The following is a 27,784-nucleotide window of genomic DNA, read 5'->3' as shown; positions in this document are numbered from 1 at the left end:
CACTTGTTGCATTTACTCTCTAGATTCTGGACAGAACCAAGCCTGATCTGTGCCATCATTTATTCACACCTATTTCTATTAGAACACAAAGAACACAAAAGATGCTCCTTCTGCCAAGATGAAGTAAATTAAGTGAACTTTGACACGGTGCAGAGTTGCCCACAATCCTTAAAAGGTAAACCACGGTTTGAACGGTCGTTTGAAAAGCCAGCCGTGTGGTCTGGGATTGCAACGTGTGTGAGAGTGTGTGCGGTGGATTCGTTGTGTCATGTTAAGAATTCAGATCCACACAGCAAAAGCCATCCTGGGCAGGCAAATACAATCTGCTTTATTACGGATATTGAGGGCGCTATACATGTTACCCCAACTGCGATAGGGTGGCATTCATGGTAACTCGGTTTTATGTAGACACTATTCCAAAACAACGAACACGTCAAAAAACACTGAAGCCTTTTAATGCCTTACCCTAATCATGTCATGTTGAGTAAAAAATCCTTGACCAACACTTTAAAGCCACTGTGACCGATCTTTTCCGAAACGATCATTATGTGCTTCTGAAGTTGGATTCAGCATGCCCTCATGATGTCAAATAGGCCATAATGCCAAAACAGCATGTGCATGCATGCTTCCCACATACCAAATCAGTGACCTCACTTTCGGCACAGTTTTTTTTCACCACTTCCCTGGTAACCCACAGAAATTGTGTACAGAGCTTTCTGTGTATTAAAGATATCACCGCACAACTAAACGATGGATTTTCTGGTTGCTATGGCAATGACCTCATGACTACTAAATGACATCTTCCAGGAAAGGTCATTTGGCTCCAGACAAGACTCTTTTGAAGCCTGAGGTCGTTGAGAAATACCCGGCATTCTCCTCGGACGCTTTCTTCTCTGCCGCCTGTGGGTTGACGATTTCCAGACCCTGCCGAGGAAACAGCAAAAATGGGCATCATTCCCGATTGGGAAAGATCACTTTCCCTTCTACCTGAGCTTGGTTCCAGACACAACTCTCTACCAAAATCTTTTGAGTTAAATTACACAAAGTTGGGACCTACTGTTGAAGAATGAGGCACAAGTCAGTAACATCATTTCAACGAATCCAAGAAAAATGAAAAATTGAGGCACAATTTTTTTCTGAAGTCGCACTTTCAACACCTTGCAAAGCAAACATGTTCCGAACCTTCACACCTCCAAACTAAACAGGCAGAAAGAATTTAAAGACAAAACTGAATCCTTTCTGGCCACTTTTAAAGTTACGTGATCCCATCGGCTGAGATATCTATTTGTGTGGTATCTACCATGAGGCGTGTAGCCTTCTGGTAAGGAGTTGCAACTACTGAATGTAGGGTCTGGGGTTCGAATCCAGGGGCTGGTGACATGTTGTGACCTTGGGCAAGTCACTTTACTCCCACTTGATTGCCTCTCTCTGACCAGGGGTGTGAATGGGTGCGTGTGAGGGCAGAGATGGTTATGTTTGATTAGCTGCTTGCGTCTGAAATGGCAGCATCGAGCTGTATAAGCCCCAGGGAGCTGAGATGGTTTCACAAATGCTTACAGGCCTGATGAGCTGGGATAAATTGTGCCTTGAAGACCAGACAGAGTGGATATGTCCACTCTCTGACGATCCATTATTACTACATTTAAAGAATGGATTGCAGGCAGGTGCACGGGAGGAACTTAGTGATTTTGAAAAGTGTTACATAACGCCTCTATTCGTACCTGTCTTTTGTTGCTGTTCGTTAAATACCAAAGCTGCATGGACCTTTTTTGTTTGCATGGAATGTTTCGTTCTGTATTTAAGGCCTTATAGCAGGCTGCTCGGCCTCGGTCGGTGTCAGTTATGGTGAACGTGCGTGAGCACAGTTTGAGGTCCGCACTCCTGTTTTTGATGAAGGCTACGTTGCTGCTGCTAGGATCTACCTTTGGGCTGCCGGTGGGGGTTGGTTTTCATAGCGACTGGGGTCCGTGCTGGTGTGGAGGTGCTGTTCATGGGGCGCGGCCTTGATGGCTGTGCTCACCGTTCTGCACCGACCGGGCAGCGGTCTTTATTTTTCGTACAAGTAAGTTAAATTTAATGTCTGTATTAATGTTTTCCTTTGCTTGGCCGAGTTGTGTGGCTGCAAAATGTTACTTCAGTGTTAGTTTTTGCATGGCCGCTTTATAAATTTTGTTTTGCTTGGCATGGCTGTTTCTAATCTCGCTACTGCAAGCTCATTGCTTTGTTTTAAGTGGTTTACCTCGTTAATTAAAATAATGTGAATAATTTTATGTATTGGCCAATTCTTGTGCCTGTTTTCTGTGTTTGTGGTTGGCGACCTCTGGTTTGTAACAGAAGCAGGACAGGATTCCGACAGCGTACCTGCAGCGGCGTGAAGGCCACGCTGGACGCTGTGCCAGACGTCTCTCTCCCCCTCACCGTCGATCGTCCACCGTGTGTCTGCTGGCGCTGCAGCTGGCGCTGTGAAGAGCGAGACAGACAAGAGAGTGACCTCAACCGCTCTGACCATGCCGCCAGCGGGTCGGCCTACCTGCTGTTCGCACCCAAGTACCCCCTATCCCTTCCCGGGGACAAGACTGCAAGGCCACGGGCACTGCATACCCCACAGAGAGACACCAACAGATTTGCAAAGCTGAGAGCACAAAAGAGCATGATGGATCATCAGAAGTTCTGACTTGGAGCTGCAAGCACCATTCAGTTTCTCCACTAACCCTAACACTCCTCAGTCCTTCACCTGTTGGAGGATTGAGGAATGTTAGGGTTAACCCTCACCGCCTAGGCCCTTTTGGCTAGGATACGCCCTTAAAAACCTTCAAAATCCTCCAACAGCCACCATAAAGTGGTTAAGATGTTCTGTGGAGGGGCGGCCACTGCCTCAGTCCTTCAAAATCCTCCGGCAATTCCTCTCATGATGTCAAAGCAGCGGGAATGGCACCCAGGAGTAGTATGAAGGATTTCACGTATAATGTGGGCGTGAATTTATGCAACACAACACAACACAACAGAAGGACTAACCCACAACCTTGAGACAATGCAGTCTTCGCAACCAGCATTGCAATTTGGCCAGGCAGCCTCAATTCCCCCCAAATCCTCCAAAACCACTGGGAGGATTTGGAAGGATTGAGGATGGTTACGGTTCATGGTTTTCCTTCAGACTTATCAAAAAACATTCAGGAAAAAAAGGTTACTTTTCAAACACAAAACCTTTTTCAGAAAGAAACGAGCGGCTGGAATGCATCGCAATGACATAGCAAAGACATTTTCCCTTTGCCAATCTAACAACATTCGAATTGCACTGTTGATTAGATTTTATCTGAAAGTTAGCATGTGGACACAAACTGGCCGCTGAATTAATTGAAACCCAAATTGGAGAGGGCAAGAAGAATTGATCCTAAAAAAAATGATTGCAAATTTTTGGGGGCCAATTCTGAAGCCAAGGTCTGTCTTCATGTGAGGACGGTCCTCGGCTCACTCACCTGTAAGCTCTTGGATATCTTGACCTGCGTTTTGTTGTCCACTTGAGGTCCTCGTATACGGCCCGTTCCCGCTTTGCCCACCTGACCCAGGGAGAAGCCAAGGTCCTCCTGGTAAGCGTCCTCCTCGATCTCGCCGAACGTCATGCGATTGGCCGCCTTACGCATGCTGGTCATGCCAAGCTTCTCCTTCATCTTGCGCACTCTGAACGATGAAACAATTGCAAAAAAGAGCAAAATCTCCCACTTAATCTTGATGTTAGCAAGGCTGAAATGACCCACTGGATTGCCGGTGGTCTAGATTTCACTGCCAGTCTAGTAATACCCAAGGCAGAGTCTGGTTGACTTCTTTTGAAGCGAACATTTTCCTAAAACCAAGAAAGCATGTAAGCTGACGTGACCACAGCCACGGCAAAATTTAGGTTAACATCCTGAGTTTGTTGAAGTATAATAAAGCCCAAGTTTCTCTGAAGTAGCTGAAATGAATCAAACACATTACACACAGTCTTATTAGAAGTAAAGCATTAACCCAAACCCCCTCGGTCCTTTTTGCTGGGGACCCTCCTCAATCCTCCAGAATCCTACAAGTGGGGGAGGGGTGAAAAAATTGGATTCTCCCAAAATCCTCCAAAATTTCTTGACAATGTTACTTGGAGATGTGCCTACTGCCGCAATCCTTCAAAATCCTCTGGCAATTCCTGTCATTATGTTGAGGCAGTGGAAATGGCATCCTTGAGCAGTGCAGTTAATTCGAGAGAAATATCGGGCTGACTTTATGCATGACTGACCAAGGACAACACAAGGTCTAACCCACAACCTTCATTCATGGCATCCTTCGCAATCAGCCATGCCTATCGCCCTCAACCCTCTGAAACCACCCCAAGGATTTTGGAGGACTGAGGAGGGTTACGGTTAATTCTGTTATTTCTCCATTTGAATATGCATGCCTTGTCCTTCATGCGAACGTCTAGTGCTGTCATTCACTCCTTGCTCTACGACATCCTATTTTTACCTTCTGTAGAATTATTTGTGAGTAAAATAAATGGCCTCTTGGAAGCAAATCGAAAAAGAAAAACTTTTCCTGCAACTCACGCTGTAGTCTGTGGTGTGAGTTACTACTGCAAGATCACTACTCACTGCTCTCACTGAGTAACCAATGAAAACATACATCAAGATCATGCGAGTTGCAGCCTAGAAAAACACGAGTCAAGTGACAGTCACAGGTTTATCACGGGCAAAATCGAGAGGTCTTAATATCTAGGGATGGATGAGTGCCTACAGCCATATAGTTTGTATCAAAAGTTGTAGCCGGACATGAGGCTGAATGAGTCTGAACAGACTTTTAATTTGGCAACTGTAAGTCTCTCTGGGTTTAGCGTTTGGGCTCAATGCCTACCTTCGTCCACCACGCTTCTTCCTGCTGACGTCGATGGGAGCTGGCAGAGCCTTCACCTGCTTGGGAGGGGGCGGTTCCTGCAGCTTGGAAAGCCGCCGTTCGATCTCCTCGCGTAGGTTCAGTCCGACCGTGCCGATGGTGCTCTCGTGGAAGCTGTCGACCCTGGCAGCGAGGGTACACTTGCCCGCGACAAGACGTGCCGCTTTCTTCCTTAAATCCTGACGTTGATTCAAAGAAACAAGAGCGGTTAGATTACTGATCGAGACCAGAGTTGCGACTGCTGCACGCCGCACTGATTGGATAAGAGGCCTGGAACTTGGTTCTGATTTGCATTACGGTGGCCAACTAAGTGGATCAGGGGCCTGGAACTTGGTTCTGACTTGCATGAAGGTGGCCAACGAAGTGGGTCAGAGGCCTGGAACTCAGTTCTTCAAGATGGTGGCACACTGATTGGAATAGAGGCCTGGAACTTGGATCCCACTTATGTCAGGGTCACAGACTTACTGGATTAGTGGCCTGAACTAGATCGCTGTAGTAGATGTAACCTGTGTGGGGATTAGTGGCCACACTGGAGAACCCTGATAGCGTCTTCCTCTGTGCTCCAAGGACCAGGATGTTACAAGACGGCATCTTGGAGAGATTCGTTAATCCTCCTGCAGCACCTACAGGAACAAATTACAACAATTAGTGAGTTGGGTAACTTCACCTATATGCTTCTGGTGCATAAATAACCGACGTCATTTGAACCTTTTGAGGAACGGTTTGGCTATGATAGACCTTGAGTTTTCTGTTCTCCTTGCACATTTATTTCAAAAGAACCTAGATTGATCCAATTATCACGTGGAGGCCAGTTTCAACTTTCTATTATAAATTCTCTCTGGGGTACTTTGGCTAGAAACCCTGCCAGAGGCATCAGTCTGCATCGTTTGTCAAAGTGGCTTGCCTGCCTAGTGTGACAAGATCCAACAAGTCAACTTTCTCCAAGGCTTAACCACTACCAGCCGGGGACTCCGGGATCGGAGCCGTATGGTTTATATGTGTGGCCGGGGTCTCCGAACTCGGACAAAGGAAACAGGGCCCTGTAACAAAAGACCGTACTCCGAACAAAAGACCAGGCTGCTGGGCATGACCGGAATTTTTCGCTCTCAAAAGTGGTGATAATCCAGCATTATTTTGAAACCGTATACCAGGGTTTGGGGTATTTAGAGCAAGCGGATTACCACCGGGGACAAAAGCTCTCCACCACCGCAGCGATGAGCCACACAGCACCGCTGCATGCTAATCTGGCCCCTATTGAAAAGAGGTCAGCAGTGCACTGAGCCAGGTTCGTGAACAAAAGACAGCTGTGTGACACCGCACAATCTGGGCTCTGTTTACAAGGCTGCAGGCCTGGCTGAAATATTCGGGTGTCAATGAAGGTCACCTGTCAACTTAGAGTAGTGCCTGAAGATTACTCCGTTCGGCTATAAACGACTGTTAAATGGAATGATGAATTGTTGAAGGATTTTGAAAACAGAAAAAATGATAGTCATGCCGGCCCAGCATCCTCAACGTTGAAAAATGCCCCGGTCCGAAGTGGTTAACGGCCTAGGACTCTGCGGTTGCCAGTCACCACAAGATCTAATAGGTCAACTCTCCCCAACGCCAAACGACCTGGGACTCTGTGGTTGCCAGTCACCACAAGATCCAACAGGTCAACTCATCCCCAAGGCCAAACGGACTAGGACTCTGTGGTTGCCAGTCACCACAAGATCTAATAGGTCAACTCATCCCCAAGGCCAAACGGCCTAGGACACTGTGGTTGCTAGTCATCACAAGATCCAACAGTGGCATTGTTCAATGGGACTAGCTCCCTTGCCTCAACTTAGCCAGTTTGTTTGGCTACTGTTGATTACTCAGCGCATCAAGATGCACCAGACTTTTGCATGTGTTTTACTTTGCTGCATTAAGTGGGGTAAGGGTTAAAAGGCAATTTATGGAGGAAAGGACACCATACATATCCCCAGATTTAGGCAGTAGAAAAATCTTCAGGAGTCCAGACTCACCCATGATCTTGGCCGCAGTTGACGAGCCGACAATGACGGAGAGGTTGGGTGCAATGAACGACATGCGTGACTCCACGTAGGCTTGGATTCTGGATTTGGCCTCGTTCAAGTCAAACGCCTGCAGCAACAAATGAGTAATCCTCTCTTCATTCATGTTTCTCATGCTGAACCAGAATCGCCGGGACACTTCAACTGCTACAGAAAATGGCACGTTTAGTGCATGGACTTTTGACCTGCCCTACATGATACCAGTAGAGTTGCAATGCTTCCCAAGTAATTCCTAGGTAATTTTTGGAAGCGCTGAGTCAATTCGAATAATTCACTATTCGAATATTCAACCTTCGATTCAATTGAATATCCAAATATTCAGTCGTACCAACTGGCAGATTATTGATGAACAAGCACATCCAAAAAGGTTGCTATAACGCACACCATTGTACATTATGATCGATATAATAGCTTCTCACATCTAGGAGTATCTCCAGCCACGATTTAGCAAGATTTCAGAGACGAACGATACTCCTTGTCCTGTTGAAAATTTCTATTCTATAAAAGCTTTTTGCTGAATGATTTACTTTTTGAATCGTTGTAAGATTTCTGTCGCTTGTCATCTGAATCTGCTTGAAACAAACCTGAAGGGGTCAATTTTTCTCATTGACAACGAAAGAAAATTCCTCCCTCCTTTTTCTTAATTCTGCATTCGAATATTTGGATATTTGGCGAAGCCCCAAGTAAGCAAATGTACCCTTCCCAACTCACTTCAACTGAAGTCTCTGCAAAGGAACAAGTAAACTACGTGTGAGACCGACTTGGACTGGCACTTTACAAATGTTCGCCTCTGAAATAAACCGAGTTTCAAGTCGTCCAAATCAGGGATGTACCATGTCGCATGCTTCAAAGACCGTTGCCAACTCTTCCTCCGTCAACTCTGTCCCCTGGGTGGTGGAGGCCGACACGCTCACCACCATTATCACCGCGTTTGTCAGGATGGCCTGCAGCTGCTCGTTGGTCTTCGTGTTGTCGAGGGTGTTGCCTAGTTCCTGTCGAGGGAAACCAACAGATGTAATCTTTTTGATCACTACGCTCAGCACACGTCAAATGAACAAAATGTTCAGTTCAGAGCCTATGTTGAAATGATTACTCTAAACTCCTTCAAGGCATCTTATGCTTTCACTTTTTCTGATCTTCCAAAACCAACGGCGCATTCCAAGTACTCTGACTTTCTTAGAGGTATCAAACCCTGTGTACATTCAACCTAACCGCTGAGGCCCTTTTGTACTGAAAGCAAATTGGATACAGCCTCAGTCCTCCAAAATCCTCCGATATTTCTGGAATATGTCCCGCGGAGGGGTGCCCACTGCCTCGATCCTTCAAAATCCTCCGGCAATTCTCATGATGTTGAGGCAGTGTGAATGGTACCCGAGAGCAGTATGGAGGATTTCACATATAATGCGGGAATGAATTTATGCAACACAACACAAGGACTAACCCACAACCTTGAGACAATGCATCCTTTGCAATCAGCAATGCGATTTGGCCATGCAGCCTTTATCCTCCAAAATCCTTCAAAGCAGCCTGGAGGATTTTGAAGGATTGAGGATGGTTAGGGTTAATTAACATCAGCTGGGCCATACTTTTCTCAGTCCTACAAACATCTCCTCAATCTGGTGGACTTTAAAGGATCTGACAGTTTTGGGGTTAAACTGACGCACAAACCTTGACCGTCCGCAGGTACTCTTGGGGTGTGGGGACCAGGGATTCCAGCTCAGGGAAGCGTTTCTGGTAGTGATCTCTGACAAATTTGTGGATGATGTCTGTTCCAAAAAACAAAGAGCAGGGAACAGCTTTGAGGTATCTGGCAGAGCAGTTGTTATGACAACATCAAAATGCAAAATCCAATATGTTAAAAAGGTTATTACTCAAGTTCAAATTTTATTCTGAAAGATATGAACAAGAAAATATAGGTACTGCATCCCAGGAATTTTTCAGTCAAAATGCACGTGCCTCAGTGTCAAAAACAATTTACTAAGAAAACGAACAAGAAAAGTAACCAGTTGCATCATCTAAATGTTTATTCTCAGGTTTTTACAATCTAATAAAAACAAGACAACAGAATAACTTTGGTCAGCGGTGATATGGTCTATAGGATTTTGCACATCCTCGGGGGGAAAAATAACACCATTGACTTGGGTACAAAGAGGGTGTGCAAAAAGCCATGGACCACACCACAGCAGGAAACAACTACACGGCACTTCTATCTCACTGATTTCGTTGTCAATCTCGACGCTCAGGTTGTTTGCTTGGACGATGAGTTGGTATTCTGGATCTGCCTCCACGGGACCAACCACTGAAACGATGAACACAGATGCAACTCTCAGCCATGAATTACATATAATCGGATCCATGTTGGAGCAGTTGAGAATGTAACATGCCCAAACAGCATTCAAAGTGTTCGATTCATTTCAAAAGAAGTTCTAAGATGTAATTATTGCCTTGGGAGATATCGATTTTTATATCAGGGTGTCACCAAAATAGAATATTAAATAAAGCAACTGTAAACTCAGCATTGTCAGCGGGCTTGTCAAAAAATCGACAAGCTTACTTGGGATAAGACTCAAATCCGTCAAGCTTGCCGGGTGCTGGAGGGCCCGTGTTCAAAAAACACATTGCTTATGGAGTTGCCAACACTGGGTAAAACTCCTCAGGTGAAGATTTTCTTTGCTAAGGGAAATGGTGTGGAGAAACTCTGAGGCATTGGAGTGTCATCTTACCTTCCTCCTTTCGAGGATTCTCCTGGAAGTACTCGATTTGTCCCATCACGTTTTTCAACTGCCAGAGCAAAGAACGCAAGAATAGTTTTGGTTTCAACCATGCAAACATGCCGTCATATCTCCAACACTGGAGAATGAGCCACTTTGGTATTGCCAAAAAGCAAGGCCCCTCAGGAATAAAGTACACATGCCCAGTCTACTCAGGGCCGTGCTGGTAAGCTAGACCTAGCACGTCTATTCAAATGACCTCGGACACGCTTCGCTTTGGTTAGGCGCTGTCGGAATACCGAACTGGCTCATTCAATTCAGAATCCCCTGGAGTTTTCTGAATAGATATTGCATGAGTATTTAAAAATCTGTGGGCCTTTCGTTCAAAATCTTCTGCGAATTCTGTAAAATCCCTGACTGTACTGAAGCCTAAATGTGATAACTTTTTTATGTCCAAGGAGCACGAATCTCTATGTAAATTAATGGCTGGATTCCACCTTACACAATCCTGTGAAAAATCCCCAAACCTCCAGAAAGATTTTGAATGACCTGGCAGAGTTTAGGGCGAGGGGACATTTATTTTAACCCAAGTTATTATTGCAAACAGGCCCTATTCTACGCTAAAAGTATGCGATAATAACCACGGATCCCAGGAAGGATGAGTCCGGGGAGGGGGCGGGGACAAGGGAACAAGGGGGGGGCATAGTAGAACCCGAGCACACACTGAAATTTGGTCCTGACCTCTTTGCTGTGTCTGAGCTTGGCAATGGATGTGATGGAGTCCACTTTCGTATCCACGTCCATACTGATCTCCTCCACGTCTTCGATGTCTCCATCTTCATCGTTGACTGCCTCCACTTCATCTCCTTCCTCCGCAATCTCCTCCAGGTCTGCAAGGAGCTCATCGGCCAGGGACATGGCTGCAGTTCAGGCGTGGTACCTCTCTGTCTGCAAAAGTGAGATGCTATGGCCGTTTTCCAATACTCGACTTGGGCTCCGTCTCAGGCTTCAACTGTGTTTTTTACTTCCTGACTTTGAGGTTGCAAGCGCAATAGCAAGTCTGATAGTGCCACAACACATCAAGTAAGATGCAAAAGAACCAAACATTACAGTACTTCAATTTAAGTTAAACGCTTCAGGCCCACAATCGGGGATTGGTTTCCTACATGAAGCCTGAGACGGAGACCACCTTTGAGTATTGGAAAACGGCCTATGTGATCAAGGAGGCCCTAAAAAATCATTGACAATGTACTACACCGAACTACGCCTAGCATAGGGCCTACTGCCAGGGTAAGTGCTGATACTTTCACCTGGGAGGGAATTTGATGAAATTTATACAGAAACTACAAAGCTGGTCGAACTTTTTGGCTCACTATAGTGTGGCTGAATTACACCCCAGCCTTTACCTGAGTGTGTATCATGAACGGCCAATCAGCATGATCACTTTATGCTGGCATCTTAGCAGAGTCATTTTCCTAGTTCTGGATTGTGAAAATTGTGGTCAGTACTCCACTGGCATATTTAAAAAAAAAAGAAACTCTAAAAGTCATTTTGATTGAACAGACACTCGATGCGAAACTTTGTATGACTGTCGAGTATGAAAAAAGTATTTGGAATCACACGAAGAAAGTGCGTGACCCATCGCCCTGTAATTTTTGTCAATTTTTTGGCTCCCGTGATTTTTGATAAATCGTTAAAAAATGTTGAAGTGCAAATCAGAAATCTGGCTGATTTCATTTTGTAGAAATTTTGTACAAGAAGCAGCTTACATTTCAACGTTCAAACAGAAGTTTTCTTGGAATGTAGAACTGAGAACAACACAGTCGAGTTGGCAAACGGTCTAGTTGTCTTGACCCCTAGGCTACCGATAGGTCTAGGCTAAGCCCTACACTACAGTAACGTACATGTACAACACACAAGTCTGGCATGTCCGGAAACTGGACTACATGTTGCATTAACTGATTTAGGCTAACTCCCAACAGAGAAGGCTAGTCTGGCCAATTCTTAAAAAAAAAACCACGTCATTTCACAAAATACACAAATCTACATCCGAATACCTACCTCCAAAACTTGTTAATGACGACCGTATAGGCCTAATCGAGAAATAAATTTGTCGTAACAAGACGCGAAGCCGACGAATTTCGCACAACCACCGTTCCTTTGAAACAGCGCCCCCTCTTGATCAGTCGTGAACCAACACTGACTCGGCCGGGCGCAACTCGACTTTTTGAGAGCAATATAACATGGAAAAATTTATGAATCTCTCTCGTCCAAAGAAAGTTGCCAAGGATGAGGTAAATTGGCGACAATTGACAAAGGTATTTGAGGCAAATGTAGCATGTCACCACAGACTCGCACACGTTAAATACTGCCCTATATTTATTGTTAAATATGCCAAAGTAACCCAATGAAGAAATGGGAGGGCGGTGACTCCAGTGTCACAGGCTTTTATGGGGGGTTATTAAATATCTTCTTACATACTGCCCTCTAAAATAATTACGACAGGATAAAATGAACAATTTTTCAAACTGTAATTTTTCAAAATAAAAAGTAACAGTTGGGGGCAAACTGGGTGGCAGAAGCAAGTTTCATGCTACCTCAGTTCATAACAAATAAGATGAACAGAACTTAATCTTCACGAAAGCAATGCCCGAGAAAAGACTTGGGATGGAGGGGCCAGAGAAAAGAACAAACATGGAACTGACAACAAATCAAACATACAGAAGTAGAAAATATGAGGTCACATCACTCAAAACTTTAATGGTCACCGTCTCTAGTGGCAAAAGAGAAAAAATTAATACATCCAAAAATATGATTTGAAGTTTGCAGGTTTGGCATAGCAACGTGACTGAAGTGTCTGTCACATAACCAAAATATGATTTCAAGTTTGGCTCAAAAGAACTATAAAGGGGTGCATTCTGTCGCTAGTAAAATGAAGAGAGCTTGTTTTCGACCAGGAGACACTACCCATCTGAGTCAAGAACTAAACACAACTAAAATGGGGAGGCTAAAAGTTCATGACATACATGTACAACTCTTTATTTACCGGTTCAAAATGGACAACCAATGCGCAAGTTTCATTTATGTGAGTTTTTCTTCACCAAAGCTCCCGACGATTTTTAAATGGCTGACAATCTTGCCAACTTGAAAAACTGGCCATGAGCGAAGTTATTTGTGGAGGCTAGATTTGACTGGTCCATCCGACAGGTCGGATACACTGAGAATGATCATTAAATGCAGTGCAGATACACACAGAGAGTTCCAAACAAACTGGTCGCTGAACACCCTGAAAGCAATTGTGTAGTTTCATATTTGACTGTTACATAAAGGGCCACGCAGATTTCGACTGAATGAGCACAAAATTATGCACCCCCCCTCTAGTTACACATCTGGAGACTGACACCAGAAAGCTGTGTTGTTGAGATAAGAACTCGTAAAATGGTAGAAATAAATACACGATTGCTTCAGTAAGTTTGTAGTGACCTTATGTTGGTTGCAGGAAATGACGACCAAGGCTTCGTGTCTGGCATGATCAAGGTCCCACCGGCTTCTTCAGAGAGCGGTTGAACTGTCAACAGAGGAGAGAAACATTTATACCACTTTATTCTTTTGAACGAAATCAAACTCGGTTATTTGCAGAAAGCTCAGGCTATGTCCAAGTTTCTAGGCTATAACTGGAAAATGTATAAGCACCTAGGGCAGCCGCTGTGGTAGTGGCTACATCTCTATCATAGACGTGTATGTTATTGTTAGCCACAAGCAAGGAATATGAACACTGCATTACTTTCAAACAGAACTTATTTTCATGATTAATCACAACTAGATTTATCTAAGTAAAATTTTTTGTGTATATTGCATCAAGCCGGCTTAGAGAAAAATGTCCTCACCAAACAGAGGTTACCAGCTAAATGCCATGGTTTTATACATCTTGTGACTGGTTCACAGCTATCTTTGCTCAGCACATAAATTTTTCCAAGCACCGTTTTTTTTTCTCTGTGTCGGCTTCGTTACACTGGGCAAAGGCCAGCAAAGCATTCAAAGACGAATAAAGCAGCTCATCAAAAGTGCCAAAATTAGATGGCCATATTCCGAACAACTTTCTTTTCCTAAATCTCATTTGTCACCCACCTCGTCAAATTTGTGTATCTGGCGGATGAAGAAATCGCCATAGCGACGAGCTACCTTGGTGTCCGCAATGTGAATCATGTCCTGTGGAAATCAGTGTGCAATGAACGTAAAAAAGTTTGCTTGAGAATTCTGCAAGAACAAATTAACTAGATTGCTGTTGAAAGAAACCTGAAATCTTCAGGAATTTTTCTTTCAAAACCTCAGATTCAAACCTAACACCGTACTTTAAGCACACAGCCATTTCTTTGTATTTAACATCAACCATTTCAATATTTTTCACACCCTTAAGGGAGTCAAGGTTACAATAGCAGTCGGCCCTACTTTTCTCAATCACTTAGGATTTAGGTTGTTAACAAATCTCTGCTACAACATTCTACAGAGGTCAAAACTGGACACGTAGAAAAAACCATGACGTGAGCTTCGGTGTTTAACAATGAACCGGCAGAGTTCTTTTGCTTTAACCCCTTCAAGGCGGGATTATTTTGACAGCGACTGCTGGGCTGTGGCATGCCCTGAATGGAGGGCTTTGTCCATCAGCAGGCCCCATTGAACCAGCAGCTGCATGGTGAATAGACTGTATGTGTGGTATGCACTAATCCTCACACAACGGTGCGGTAGTAGCAGTCCTCCGTGGAGAAGGGGTTAAGAAGGAACAGATTACAAGCAAAAACACTACAGCGCAAGACCGTGAAGTTGGCAGGCCTTCTAACAAATCATTTGATCACTGGGTATTAACCAACCTGATCAATGTAGAAGTCAACCTCTGACGCCGACTGGAAATCGCCGGCCAGACCACTGGTTCCCTTGGTCCACACCAGGTTCTTCATCTTGTGCTGCAGGGAACCAACCACAGAGCAGCAAGTGTCAAACGATGTGTGCAGTAAGCGCATGCGAACAGATGGAAAATGTCAAACAAGACTTTGATGGACACTTGGCCAACATTACTCCGGTGGACAAGTCCTAGTATGTATGCCCAATGCCAAAATTTCGGTTTTGTGCCCATTCTGTCGAAAAACAACACAGCTGATATATTGGTGTCGATTTTGCCCAGTGTTGACTAGGGACATTTACCTTGAAGCACAGCAGATGGGTTCGGAAGTCTTCCTCAGACTGCAAACAAAAATGGAAACACCAAAACCATTCATACAATCTGTTGGCTTCAAAGGGAAAGTTTGTGGGAATTTGGAATTTGACAAATTGCAAAAGACGCAAGCTAGGGCCTCTGAATTCAGACGATTCTTAAACATGTAAAGATGAAAAGCGGAGAGTTGGCAATCTCACCATTTCCAGGAAGGCAGCAAGCTTGGAGATGGGCATTGTGGTATACAGCTTCAGGAAACTGGACAGAAAAAAGGCCACGGATTGTCAAGGTCATGGTAAGAAGAACCCTCAGAGCTTCCTGGTTTTAAGCCTTCAATTCGCATTGGGCGCAATTGTTAGTGTGGAAAATCAACAGCATAATGCTTAGCACATGGCGTCCACCTTGTTCAGGTGTGTACAATATTGCACAGCACGCCGCCTTCTGACGCCGCTGTCTGTTGTTGATCGACTGTGTAAATAGACCTTCAGGGTCAAGCATTGTGGCTGGTGGAGAGAGCACGTACCTTCTGATGGTGGGTATGGCCAGCTGCTGCTGGATCTCCTCCCGGAACACCTTCATCTGCAGGGAGAAGGGCTCGCGGTGGAAGTTCCCCTGTGCGATGTCGTAGTTGGGCGGGACCGGTGACAAGAAGCGGGGACAGGAGAAGCTGAAGCATTCCTCAAAGGTTTGCATGTCACTGAGGCGAGGCGACAGTGAGGAGGAGAAAAAGAAATTGAGATTCGGCTTTGAGTTGTCCCATTTTGAGAGGTGGGGGATGACAGGAAGGATACTTTTGATATGGAAAGGAATGGAGTGAAGCAAGGGGTAGATGAGGAGGTGAGGGAGAGGGTAGGGGTCAGGTAGACGGAGGGGTGGGGTAATGGGTGGGGGAGGGGTGGGGAGAGGGTGGGGGAGAGGGTAGGGGGGTCAGGTAGACGGAGGGGTAGATGAGGGAGAGGGTAGGGGGTCAGGTAGACGGAGGGGTAGATGAGGGAGAGGGTAGAGGTCAGGTAGACGGAGGGGTAGATGAGGGAGAGGGTAGGGGGTCAGGTAGACGGAGGGGTAGATGAGGGAGAGGGTAGAGGTCAAGTAGACGGAGGGGTGGGGGAGGGGTGGGGGAGAGGGTGGGGGAGAGGGTGGGGGTCAGGTAGATGGAGGGGTGGGGTAATGGGTGGGGTAATGGGTGGGGGAGGGGTGGGGGAGAGGGTGGGGGAGAGGGTAGGGGTCAGGTAGATGGAGGGGTAGATGAGGGAGAGGGTAGGGGGTCAGGTAGACGGAGGGGTAGATGAGGGAGAGGGTAGGGGGTCAGGTAGATGGAGGGGTAGGTGAGGGAGAGGGTAGGGGGTCAGGTAGATGGAGGGGTAGGTGAGGGAGAGGGTAGGGGGTCAGGTAGACGGAGGGGTAGATGAGGGAGAGGGTAGGGGGTCAGGTAGATGGAGGGGTAGGTGAGGGAGAGGGTAGGGGGTCAGGTAGACGGAGGGGTAGATAAGGGAGAGGGTAGGGGGTCAGGTAGACGGAGGGGTAGATGAGGGAGAGGGTAGAGGTCAGGTAGACGGAGGGGTAGATGAGGGAGAGGGTAGAGGTCAGGTAGACGGAGGGGTAGATGAGGGAGAGGGTTGGGGTCAGGTAGACGGAGGGGTAGATGAGGGAGAGGGTAGAGGTCAGGTAGACGGAGGGGTAGATGAGGGAGAGGGTAGGGGGTCAGGTAGACGGAGGGGTAGATGAGGGAGAGGGTAGGGGGTCAGGTAGATGGAGGGGTAGATGAGGGAGAGGGTAGGGGGTCAGGTAGATGGAGGGGTAGGTGAGGGAGAGGGTAGGGGGTCAGGTAGACGGAGGGGTAGATAAGGGAGAGGGTAGGGGGTCAGGTAGACGGAGGGGTAGATGAGGGAGAGGGTAGAGGTCAGGTAGACGGAGGGGTAGATGAGGGAGAGGGTAGAGGTCAGGTAGACGGAGGGGTAGATGAGGGAGAGGGTTGGGGTCAGGTAGACGGAGGGGTAGATGAGGGAGAGGGTAGAGGTCAGGTAGACGGAGGGGTAGATGAGGGAGAGGGTAGGGGGTCAGGTAGACGGAGGGGTAGATGAGGGAGAGGGTAGGGGGTCAGGTAGATGGAGGGGTAGATGAGGGAGAGGGTAGGGGGTCAGGTAGATGGAGGGGTAGATGAGGGAGAGGGTAGAGGTCAGGTAGACGGAGGGGTAGATGAGGGAGAGGGTAGGGGGTCAGGTAGACGGAGGGGTAGATGAGGGAGAGGGTAGAGGTCAAGTAGACGGAGGGGTGGGGGGAGGGGTGGGGGGAGAGGGTGGGGGAGAGGGTGGGGGTCAGGTAGATGGAGGGGTGGGGTAATGGGTGGGGTAATGGGTGGGGGAGGGGTGGGGGAGAGGGTGGGGGAGAGGGTAGGGGTCAGGTAGATGGAGGGGTAGATGAGGGAGAGGGTAGGGGGTCAGGTAGACGGAGGGGTAGATGAGGGAGAGGGTAGGGGGTCAGGTAGATGGAGGGGTAGGTGAGGGAGAGGGTAGGGGGTCAGGTAGATGGAGGGGTAGGTGAGGGAGAGGGTAGGGGGTCAGGTAGACGGAGGGGTAGATGAGGGAGAGGGTAGGGGGTCAGGTAGATGGAGGGGTAGGTGAGGGAGAGGGTAGGGGGTCAGGTAGACGGAGGGGTAGATAAGGGAGAGGGTAGGGGGTCAGGTAGACGGAGGGGTAGATGAGGGAGAGGGTAGAGGTCAGGTAGACGGAGGGGTAGATGAGGGAGAGGGTAGAGGTCAGGTAGACGGAGGGGTAGATGAGGGAGAGGGTTGGGGTCAGGTAGACGGAGGGGTAGATGAGGGAGAGGGTAGAGGTCAGGTAGACGGAGGGGTAGATGAGGGAGAGGGTAGGGGGTCAGGTAGACGGAGGGGTAGATGAGGGAGAGGGTAGGGGGTCAGGTAGATGGAGGGGTAGATGAGGGAGAGGGTAGGGGGTCAGGTAGATGGAGGGGTAGGTGAGGGAGAGGGTAGGGGGTCAGGTAGACGGAGGGGTAGATAAGGGAGAGGGTAGGGGGTCAGGTAGACGGAGGGGTAGATGAGGGAGAGGGTAGAGGTCAGGTAGACGGAGGGGTAGATGAGGGAGAGGGTAGAGGTCAGGTAGACGGAGGGGTAGATGAGGGAGAGGGTTGGGGTCAGGTAGACGGAGGGGTAGATGAGGGAGAGGGTAGAGGTCAGGTAGACGGAGGGGTAGATGAGGGAGAGGGTAGGGGGTCAGGTAGACGGAGGGGTAGATGAGGGAGAGGGTAGGGGGTCAGGTAGATGGAGGGGTAGATGAGGGAGAGGGTAGGGGGTCAGGTAGATGGAGGGGTAGATGAGGGAGAGGGTAGGGGTCAGGTAGACGGAGGGGTGCAGAAGGAGGTGAAGAAGAGGGTAGGGGTCTGGTAGACGAAAGGGTGGAGGAGGGGTGAGGTTGAGGGTAGGACAGAGGGCAGGGGGTAGAAGATAGGGGTAGTAATGGAAGGGATGGGGAGGAGGGCGGGAGAAGGGTGAGTGGGTGGTTGGGTGGGATGGGTTGGTCAGAAGCTTGGGTTCTGGACTTACCCTTTCTGCATTTTGGTCAGTTTGTCACCCATCTTCTCCTTGAGCTGCATGTGGACGCTTTCGTCAATGCGCATGGGGTGAAGGGTCAGTGCAATGCCCAGGAGGGTGTAGATCTGCTCGTTGATCTTCTTGATCTGTGCAGCATTTGTTTGCAACGGGAAATCCGTCACTTGAGTAAATATCATTTCCACAAATTCACAACCACAGCTCCTCCATTGCTCAGTATGGAATGAGTTGGCGAGATAAAATAAGACCTGGACACTACTCTACTCACACAACAGGCTGCCGTGACAGCTATTCTTTTTTTAAAAATATTCTTGAGGAAATCTAAAGCATTATGGGTCATAAACTGCCATGATTGATGCATATGCATTAATGCAGTGTGCGTGCAGGGGGATGACCCTGGGTTGCCAACTCAAGAGAATCGATTCACGGACAAGTGACAAGACTTCACTGGCGCCACTTGCCGGTGGGTAGACGTGAGGATAATTTGTATTTCTGAGCCACCCTGAGGTGAGGCCTTGATTGGATCACTTGGCAGCGACTGAAGATAATGCATGGGCAACTGGAAAGCCGACAGCTAGCGGCTGAAGTCATTTCCCCAAAGACAGGCGTATTTTCGGGAGCCGCAGTCAAACAACTGGGACGCAGTGTCTTATGGCTGACTCTCTCCACTTACCAGGTCCACTTGGTAGGAGCCCGGCGGCATCATGCGACTGGTGCGCTGGATGTACAGCAGGATGTTGGTGAAGCTGCGGATGGCGTCCTGGTATCGACGCATCATCAGATAGGCAAAACCCACATAGTAATAGGTGGTCACCTGGCAGGCTGTCACCCTTGAGTACAGGGTCTGGGAGACGAGGAACCAAACCAATAACCCCAGTTAAAAATCTTCATTCTGTTGCAAATTGTCAGAATAGTTTGCAGTCGAGACCATCACAAAATCAGGCACAAGACCAGTCATAAGACCAGTCACAAGACCAGTCATAAGACCAGTCACACGACCAGTCACAAGACCAGTCATAAGACCAGACAAAAGAACATTGACATGACAAGACACAAGACCAGTCACAAGACCGGTTACTAGACTGGTCACAAGACCGGTTACAAGACCGGTCACAAGACCAGTCAAAGACCAGTCACAAGTAACAGGGTGAACTGTGACAAAGAAATGCTTTTGTTAAAGACCATTTGAAAGACTTGGACTCCGACTGGAAGTCTTGTGTTGGTCTTGGCCGTTTTAAGAGGTCTTAATCGTGACACTACTTATGCAACAAGCTCCAGTCCTCACTGAATTGTCTGCAAGATCCTGCGGATTTGTTCACCTGTTACACGTGTTCATTGAGGATTGATTAACTCCAATATAATCTGAGTCAGCCTCACCTGTTTGTTGAGCTCGATGTTCTCCAGCACTTTGATGGCCTGGTAGTAATCGCCCAGGAGGGAGTGAAGTCGCAGCAGGCCGATCAGACTGAAGTACCCCAGCATCTTGTACAAGGGATGACGGCCAAAGTCACCCGCAACGCTGTCTGGGTCTCCTGCAAAATGACACCACAAAACAAAACGTGCATGCACATTTCATTTGATGACCCTTGAATGTTTTGCTCACGGTGTATGTAATCTGTTCACTTTGTGTAAGCAGCCAGTGTTTCATAGGCCGTTTTTCAGTGGGCTCTACCAAAACTCAGCAGCAATGCTCCCCAATAACTGATCAGTCATCGGCTAAGTCGGACCACGTCCACATCTTTTGGCTGCGGCTTACAGTTACTCACAGTTATATTAGGACTGGCTGCAGCCACTACCAGAGACCTGTTCATAAATTCTAGCCACAGCCAAGCCATTAAGACATAACCTGTATTGCTCATGCATGAAATTCACTAAGCACCAAATATAAACTGCTCAGCGGAAACAGGTTACCAGCCAAAACACCATGTAACTTATACAGCTTTGAACTTGCTCCCGGCTGATGTTTACTGGATGCATGAATCTGCTGAGCAAAATTTGGGGCCCATCTTGGGATACTGCCCTCCGATACACCAGACAGAAAGACAGCAAGGATCTGTTGACGATGATGTCTGCCGCAGACGGGGCTGTGAACTCACCGGCGTTGGCGTACACCTCTAGTTGCTTGTTGATGTTGGACTTGTCCACGAGGGAGTGGAGAACATTCAGCACGCTGTGCACATTCCAGATCTAAGGGGGCGGGAGAGCACAATCGTCCTCAGTGGGAATCTAACCCAAGACCACTGAATTAACGGATAAGTGCCTTACTGACCATGGCCTTCAACCAGTGTTTTTTATTAATAATAACATTAATTGCGGAGTTACCACAGTCGAACCTCGTTAATAACAAGTCCTTCAGACTTGACAAATTACCTCGTTGTCACAGGAACTTTGTACTGTCGGGAATGAAAACAATGAAAAAGAAAGGATCGGGACCTCAAGATTTCCTTGTTAGAAGCAGAATCTTTCATTAACAGTGCTCTTATTAACGAGATTTGACCGTATACACAGTTTGAAGCCAAAACGAACAGAAAAGTGTTCCAAAGAAAAACTACTTGCCTCTTCATGTTTAACAGAGTGTAGACTAGCTTCTTACCTAATTCCTCTCTTCCATATCGGACTTTGCCACAAATTTAGAACTGTTCGCCCCTTTTTGGTACTCACCTTGGGGTTCGCCCTGAGGATGGCAATTTCGTCGTCGGTCTTTCCTGACAGTTTGCTGCGATACTTGCTGAATTCCTGGAACTGCAAAGATAACCAGCAATCTCTGAGATATAAACAAACGTTATCTGTTTTTCAACACCAGGGTTTCACCTGGCATTTGGAAGTGGACATTTGAAATGGCTCGTTCTTGTTTGCCTGGAGATGAAAAAAAAGGGCAACCCAGTTGCTACAGTTCAATGCTTTTCCAAAAACATGCATTTGTGTAACAAAACCAAGGCATCTTAGATGACCTGGGGAGGCCCAATAGCCAACACCTCTACCTCATCAAAGACACGGCTCTGCATTTCTCCCCATCTTCCGAAAATGACAAGTTAAGGTTGAGGCGAGATTCCAATTGGAAAAAAAAAACAGCCTGTTCTTTTTTAGGAGCTTACCTGGTAAATAAACTCATCAATGATGTCCCACAGCCACTGATCTGGCAGCTCCAATCTCACTGGTCCCTCAGCATCTGGAAAAACGAAGAAAAAAAAATTAGCGATAATGACACAAACCAGCTGTTGGATTTCACACATCTGCAGTGTAACCAAGGACTTCGGCAACTTGTCAGAGATTTGAATACACAAAGGCATGTGACCCATTCCAAGCTTTAAGTTTGACAGGTACCAATATGGATCATTCTGTGCTAATTAACGACAAATCAAGAGGAAGTTTTATCCTGGAAAAAGTACTCCTGCGCCTTCAAAAAGGAACAAAACAAATTTCAGCTCTGAAATCTAAGCTGTTTTCAGCTGAGCCCAACACTGGACAACTTGTGAAGGAAACAGATGAGAGTGAGGAGGGAGCTGGTGCAGGAGTATGCAAATTTTGGAACAGAACTATGACGCTGTGGTTCGCCGGTGGCTGTGGGACATGCGTTCCTGAGCAAGATACTTGACAGTGATTGGCCAGCGATCGAGGGCCAACAGTCCATGTCGTATTCGAGCCCATCACAAGTCCTTTCACGAGTCCCTTCACGAGGCAAGTCATAAGTAACGGGGTGAACTATGACAAAGGAATGCTTTTGTCACAGCTCATTTGAATAGTTTGCGAATTGGCTCAAGAATGAATGACTTCAGATGGACTTGCAAGGAATGCAGGGACTTGGAAGGACTTGCAGGGACTTGTAATGGACTCGAATACAACACTGATAAAAGTTAGCAACATTCCTAACATACTGTAACACCAATGGCATCGGAACTGTGGTACTCATGTCCTTGAGCAAGATACCTGACAGTGATTTTTTCAGTCACTAAAAGGCGTGATTTGCATGGAAGCTGTACTCACTCAGAATAAAGTTGAAAAGGTTGCAATAGTTGTAGTATGACTCGAAACGCTGCTCCTGGGAGGGACCCGACTGTCAATCAGAAAAAAAAAGGTGAGAAAACTGTCCACTGAAATTTGCTTAAAAATTCAACTTAAACCTTAAGACCCTGTGGATAATATCTACTCTTTACTGTCTGATCAAGTGTCTTGAGCTATTTGAATTTCTAGCCCTACTACCACATGGCTAAGCGACCTTTTTGCTAATGGCATAAAGGGCACTAGCGTATGCCGTACATGCCATTAATTCTACAACAACAGATCCTGTGGGTTTTTATGCAAAATGGAGCCCAAATGTAGCAAAAATTGAAGTGTTCTGTACAAGCACAGAAGGTGAGCCTTCTGAGCAGGTGCAGAAAAGCTCCGAAAAGCATTTCTATTTTACTGAGAATTGTGAACAAGGCCATGCTTAACTAAACTTCAGCTCAACTCACCTGGACCCTGGCGTAGATGTGACGATAGTATAACTCCTTATACAGTATGTTAAACACCAGATCTGAATATGGTTAATGGAAAAACAAACAGAGATTAAGAACAACAGTAAGGGATAAGAACCTTCCTGAATCCTCAAAAGTCTACCAAAACCTTACAAAATCCTAAACTTTCTGAGGGATTTCCAAGGATCTAAGAGGATTTCAATGGGTCTGGGAGGAAAGTTGGATTCATAGATAACTGAGTAAAAGAATGGAGATGTTTCATGATACAAAACACTATTTGAAGGCTTTCGGACTTAATACAGTTGCAGAGACGATAAATGAACTCAAAACCAAAAATGGCATAGGTTAGTCTTTCTCCAAATTTGGGGTTGTAAAACTGGTACAGTCTCTCTAGAGGCCAGTAGCCGATGTGGCATAACTTTGAACCATGCATAAGCCTTGTGCTACAAATTTATGCCGTAGCTGCGCAATATACTTACGTTCGATTTCACGAAAAGTTGCGTAGATGCACAACGTTTTAATAATATCAAATTTCTTGGACGAGGACAGAAACGGCCCTTACAACCGCTGTTCCTTTCCAATTTAACAACAGTCATCAACTAGTTGTTGAATCACCTCCAACTGCCATTTTGGAAAAGTCTTCGTCTTTTCTTCATCGGAATCAGGCAGAAAATCTCGTAGTTCTCTCACAGCCAAACAAGTTTTTCATTACCTTCAACAACTAAGTTGTTCGTTTCTCTTATAAACCTTGTTAAGTTCAGCAAAAATGAGGCTTAACTGAACACCATAAGCTCATCAAATCATTAATTTTCGCTTCGTTTGGAGCAATTTATGCCACCTAAAATGACTGTGTTAAGTTAAGCAATAATTCATTGCATAAGTCACAGACTTACGCAGCGCGTAACTTTCATGAAATTGCTCTTCATTTATTGCACAACTTTAAGCGATAAAATGTGGCATAAGTGGAGTAACGCCATAGCGTAAAATTTCGTGAAATCGGCTGCTGATTTGGTTTTGGAAAGGTGTGGTTCAATTTTTGTTACCAGGTCCAACAGCTGCTTGGATGCTCTCAGCATCTGGCCAGGAAGAATTCTTGAAGTATCGCTCAGTCAACTTGTTGAAACTGTGAAGAAAGGGGTGTACAAACAAAAAACAAACAAACAAACATTATCTTCCCTCAGCTTCCTCACAGCAAAAAAAAAACACATCTTGAACAGTTCAATTCAATCCCCAGCTAAATAGCTTTGTAATTTTATGGGAAAGGACTAAACGTTAAGCGCTCACACAATAATATTTACGGAGGGCCACAATCTATTACGCTAACGCCTTGGACATTTGTGCTAAACCACTTACTAAATTTGCACCACATTAACTTTACGGTTTCCGCATGGGCAACTATACAGCCCTCAGTGTGCCAATCAAAACCCTGCCTGAGACGCACAGATCTTTTCGTAAGTTCTTTCATAAGATCAGTCACATGTAACAGGATCAACAATGAATCCTTATTTGAACAGCCTGTGACTAAAAGATTGGATAAATTGATGGATTTGAAGTGATTGGTAATGGGCCTAACAACGCTGGTGCTCGGCCGTTTAAGGTGGGCTGCAAATGGTTTGAGTTTGACATATCAATTAATTGGATAGTTGTTAGGATTGACAGTTGTTCGCAGTATCTGTGGCTGCATCTGACTCAGACCAGCCAGCCGACACCGGTCGAGTGGTTAAGATGTCTGCACTAATAAACAGGAGGTCGTGGGTTCGAGTCCCACCTGAGTACGCTTGTGGTTTTTTTCACAAGCCTTCGGGGTCAAACACTGAGTAACCAATGTTATAATACACATCAGGCAGGGCGAAAATCCCAAATTAATTCATATCAACTAAGTTGGACTCACTCCCTCTCGTAGCAGAGGCTGATGTCGTAGAGTTGGTTCTCCTTGACGCTGCGCTGGAAGAACATCAAGAAGCTCTTGATCTCGTCCGGGAGGATGTAGGAGCTGGCATGATTGGGGAGCTGCCTCTCGTAGGCCAGGTCGCGCTGTGGATCGCCTGGGCGATAATATGAAAGAGAATCAGTCCTTGATTAGTGCCAGGTTTGTTGTGCTTCTGGGGAAAACGGGAAGTTTGTAAATAGAATTCCGCTCCGTGAACAAAACTCGGCTATCAAAGAAAACCGTCTTGTATGTGTACCAAATAACAGATATAAAACAATTCTCTCAGGAATTCTGAATTCTTGGCATAGTGTACAGCTTTGGATCATTTCTGGCTATTTAAACCACACTCCAAGTGATTATCCTGCATCTGCCAGGTTTTGGAGGAATAGCAAAGCCCAACCCCCTATTCCATGTATTATACATGGGGCGTGGTATCCTCTGAAGGTCAGTGTACAAAGAATATGTCATTGGTTTCCTGCACAGTGGATGGTTTTCAGAGGCTCCAGGCAGATTCCAAATTTGAAAAATGTCCAAGGACTACAAGGAGTTGGACAGGTACATTTGATTTAAAAGAACTTTTCAGAAAGACTGCTCAAGCTGAAACATTTTTCAGTTGTTTTGAGCTGATGTCCTTGTCCTGTCACGCATGATGAGTTGGGAAACATTTCTACCTCCCTTGTCTGGTGTGATGGCAGTGAATTTTTCCAACAGCCCCTGGGATACATTACGCGTGGTACATGTACTCAGCGACACCGTTGTAAATATGGATCAAGTTGAACAAAGTTCGGTCTCTGCACTCACCTGTGTGCATGCCGTAACTTTCATCTGGGAAATAATCATACTAAATGAATGAAAAGAAAGAAGAAATGGAGTTATTTTATAAACTGACTTGCTAAAGAGCACGTGGAATTAGCTTTTTATCAAAATGACTCAGTACATGGCCAGACTGACTGGCATGACTGGATAGGAAATCCGAGGTGAATTGTTATAAACTGTGGAATTCTGTGCCCAACATTGCAGTGGTTAGGGTGGCTGATAAATTTTTGCAAATATCTTTGCTGTTTTATTTTTGAGATGATCTTGGAGAGGATGTCATGAGAAATGTTTTGATGTAAGTTTGGATTCCATCGGACTCTGTAAAGCAAAGAAAAATTTATTTGAAGTGGGGATGCTTTGAAATGCTTTTATACATGTGTCATGCAGAGCAAAATGGGATTATTTTCTACACAAAACTGAGTCTGGGTTTTACCCGAAAAGCTGAAAATTCATATCTTTGTAGAATCTCCTTCTCCTTACTAAAACCACTGTTGCTATGCCTCGTGATTCGGGGCAAGCTTTTGCTTAGTGACATAAGAGACGCCTTGCACCAATACACTGTTCTCAATGGATAAGAAGGGCACAAAGGAACCAGTCCATTCCAGAGATGGTGGTCGCTATGCAAAAACTTGCCCTGAATCACGAGGTACAGCAACAGTGTCTTTAGTCTGAGGAATTCAAATCATTATGTTTATGTGCAGTCAGATAACTCAGTGCACCAGATTTTATTCAAATTTAACTCGCAAATGGCCTATTGTAATATGGTAACATTTAGTCATGGTAGCCAATGTTTTTCCTCGTATAGGCACTCGTAGGCTGTGCGTGTAGTACCTTTGAAGCTAGCCTATGTCGGGCCCGACTGGCATAAGCACTGGCAATACCTACACTGGTCAATCACTTGACCGGCGTAGCTCAGATTGGACGAATTGTCTACATTGCATTGCGACTAACGTCCAGGGTATAAAAATCCTCCTACAATGCGAAATTTTTTTCAACCTTTTTTTCTCACATTTTTACCTGATGAAGACAGCTCAAATGTCGTTCACAAGTGCCTTGTATCCCGAATTCCATAAATGCTGTGATGAAATCACTAAATACGCCCACGGACAACGTATTTTGCAGAAAACTCTGCGAACACCACCCTTTCTGTCACGATTTGCGAACAACCTGCCCGTTTGTGCAGTACTATGCATTTGCGCATGCGCGAAATGGCCTCCAAGCTCAGCCACACCCACATTCTGTCAGTTATGCATTTTGTCTAGGGCTTAGGTCTAGGTCTTCACTCCATTAGAAATATGTGGACATGTGCAGACAATAGACCTAGCCGTATCTTTGGAAGTCTGTTCGGATACGGCCTTATCTACGAATTCTTCACGCCCATTGCTCCTCTGCGCATGCGTCAGGGGCACTTGGTAACTATGCATTTCATACATCATGTGCGAGTACGCGTGCTAGATCAACGTGTATGTACACGTAGATTGTTAACGAATTGCAAAAGAAAGTGTGGAATTTCGCAAAATTGCCTGCAAAACAAAATATGTTGTCCGTGGGCATATTTATAATTTAGTAGGCCTAATTACAACACAGCATTCATGGAATTCGGGATACAAGGCACTTGTGAACGACATTTTGAGCTGTCTTCGCCAGGTAAAAATGTGAGAAAAAAATGTTGGGAAAAACTTCGCATATATCCCGAACGTCAGTCGTGGTTTAATCGTGGTATTGGGATGTAAGACAACAGCGTCCAACCTGCAGACCCGGGCTATCGACCGGTCATGCCGCGCCGGTGAAACTGAAACCATCATCACTGCAAAAATAATGCACACCTTAAAGTCTCTATTTTAGTTTAATTAAGAACAGTAATATTTCCTGAACAGTACTCACATCGTCATCCTCGTAGTCAACTTCGTACCGAGCCCTACTCATCTTGAAAAGAGATTATTTTGAGTTAAATATGTCTGAAACAAGTGAAGGTGGAAGGAACCAGCCCGATCGATCGCCCACCACATGCGCGCGTGCTTTATTATTTGCAGCACTGAGCAGGGCACGGCGCCCTCCTTTGAAATTCCCCAGCTATTAATGAGCAATCGGCCAGAGCGCCAGTTTTGTGTCCTAACTGCACCACTTTCCCAAC

At 46.0% G+C, this 27,784-nt stretch overlaps 2 protein-coding genes across 3 annotated transcripts; both read right to left on the bottom strand.

The window, feature by feature from the left end:
* Nucleotides 1-45: 45 nt before the first annotated feature.
* On the bottom strand, nucleotides 46-11,881 carry prpf31 (pre-mRNA processing factor 31). Of its 2 annotated transcripts, none has more exons than XM_087139024.1 (12): nucleotides 11,735-11,881; nucleotides 10,415-10,621; nucleotides 9,686-9,743; nucleotides 9,178-9,261; nucleotides 8,631-8,728; nucleotides 7,796-7,954; nucleotides 6,915-7,032; nucleotides 5,374-5,531; nucleotides 4,870-5,087; nucleotides 3,477-3,678; nucleotides 2,362-2,460; nucleotides 46-924 (listed from the first exon to the last, which is right to left on the bottom strand). In XM_087139024.1, the coding sequence occupies exons 2-12, from the start codon at nucleotides 10,589-10,591 to the stop codon at nucleotides 814-816; spliced, it is 1,482 nt and encodes a 493-aa protein (XP_086995150.1). In that variant the 5' UTR covers nucleotides 10,592-10,621; nucleotides 11,735-11,881; the 3' UTR covers nucleotides 46-813. The 2 variants fall into 2 exon arrangements, with proteins under 2 accessions (XP_086995150.1, XP_086995151.1); XM_087139025.1 differs by having other exon boundaries at nucleotides 10,415-10,617; nucleotides 11,735-11,854.
* A 527-nt stretch (nucleotides 11,882-12,408) lies between these two features.
* eif3l (eukaryotic translation initiation factor 3 subunit L) lies at nucleotides 12,409-27,694 on the bottom strand. Its single transcript, XM_022249407.2, has 18 exons — nucleotides 27,535-27,694; nucleotides 25,636-25,675; nucleotides 24,796-24,949; nucleotides 23,948-24,027; nucleotides 22,902-22,963; nucleotides 22,432-22,501; nucleotides 21,543-21,616; nucleotides 21,109-21,189; nucleotides 20,544-20,634; nucleotides 19,825-19,979; nucleotides 19,121-19,291; nucleotides 18,442-18,575; nucleotides 15,406-15,579; nucleotides 15,083-15,140; nucleotides 14,873-14,911; nucleotides 14,542-14,634; nucleotides 13,802-13,882; nucleotides 12,409-13,241 (listed from the first exon to the last, which is right to left on the bottom strand). The coding sequence occupies exons 1-18, from the start codon at nucleotides 27,574-27,576 to the stop codon at nucleotides 13,206-13,208; spliced, it is 1,635 nt and encodes a 544-aa protein (XP_022105099.1). The 5' UTR covers nucleotides 27,577-27,694; the 3' UTR covers nucleotides 12,409-13,205.
* Between the last annotated feature and the right edge of the window lie 90 nt (nucleotides 27,695-27,784).

This window comes from Acanthaster planci, linkage group LG07 (assembly GCF_054643075.1).
Source record: "Acanthaster planci isolate LZ-2023a linkage group LG07, COTS_SCS, whole genome shotgun sequence".
Classification (NCBI taxonomy): domain Eukaryota; kingdom Metazoa; phylum Echinodermata; class Asteroidea; order Valvatida; family Acanthasteridae; genus Acanthaster; species Acanthaster planci.
Note: the sequence above shows the minus strand (reverse complement) of the source record. Positions and strands in the feature narration are given on the sequence as shown.

Coding starts and splice junctions, on each gene's coding strand:
- prpf31 (XM_087139024.1), bottom strand. CDS start 10,591: ATGTCCCTGGCCGATGAGCTCCTTGCAGACCTGGAGGAGATTGCGGAG. Junction 9,744..10,414: donor AGCTCAGACACAGCAAAGAG/GTCAGGACCAAA, acceptor TTGCTCTGGCAG/TTGAAAAACGTGATGGGACA. Junction 2,461..3,476: donor AGATATCCAAGAGCTTACAG/GTGAGTGAGCCG, acceptor CGCTCTTCACAG/CGCCAGCTGCAGCGCCAGCA.
- eif3l (XM_022249407.2), bottom strand. CDS start 27,576: ATGAGTAGGGCTCGGTACGAAGTTGACTACGAGGATGACGAT. Junction 15,141..15,405: donor GCCATACCCACCATCAGAAG/GTACGTGCTCTC, acceptor TTTTCTGTCCAG/TTTCCTGAAGCTGTATACCA. Junction 13,883..14,541: donor TTGACTTCTACATTGATCAG/GTTGGTTAATAC, acceptor TGATTTCCACAG/GACATGATTCACATTGCGGA.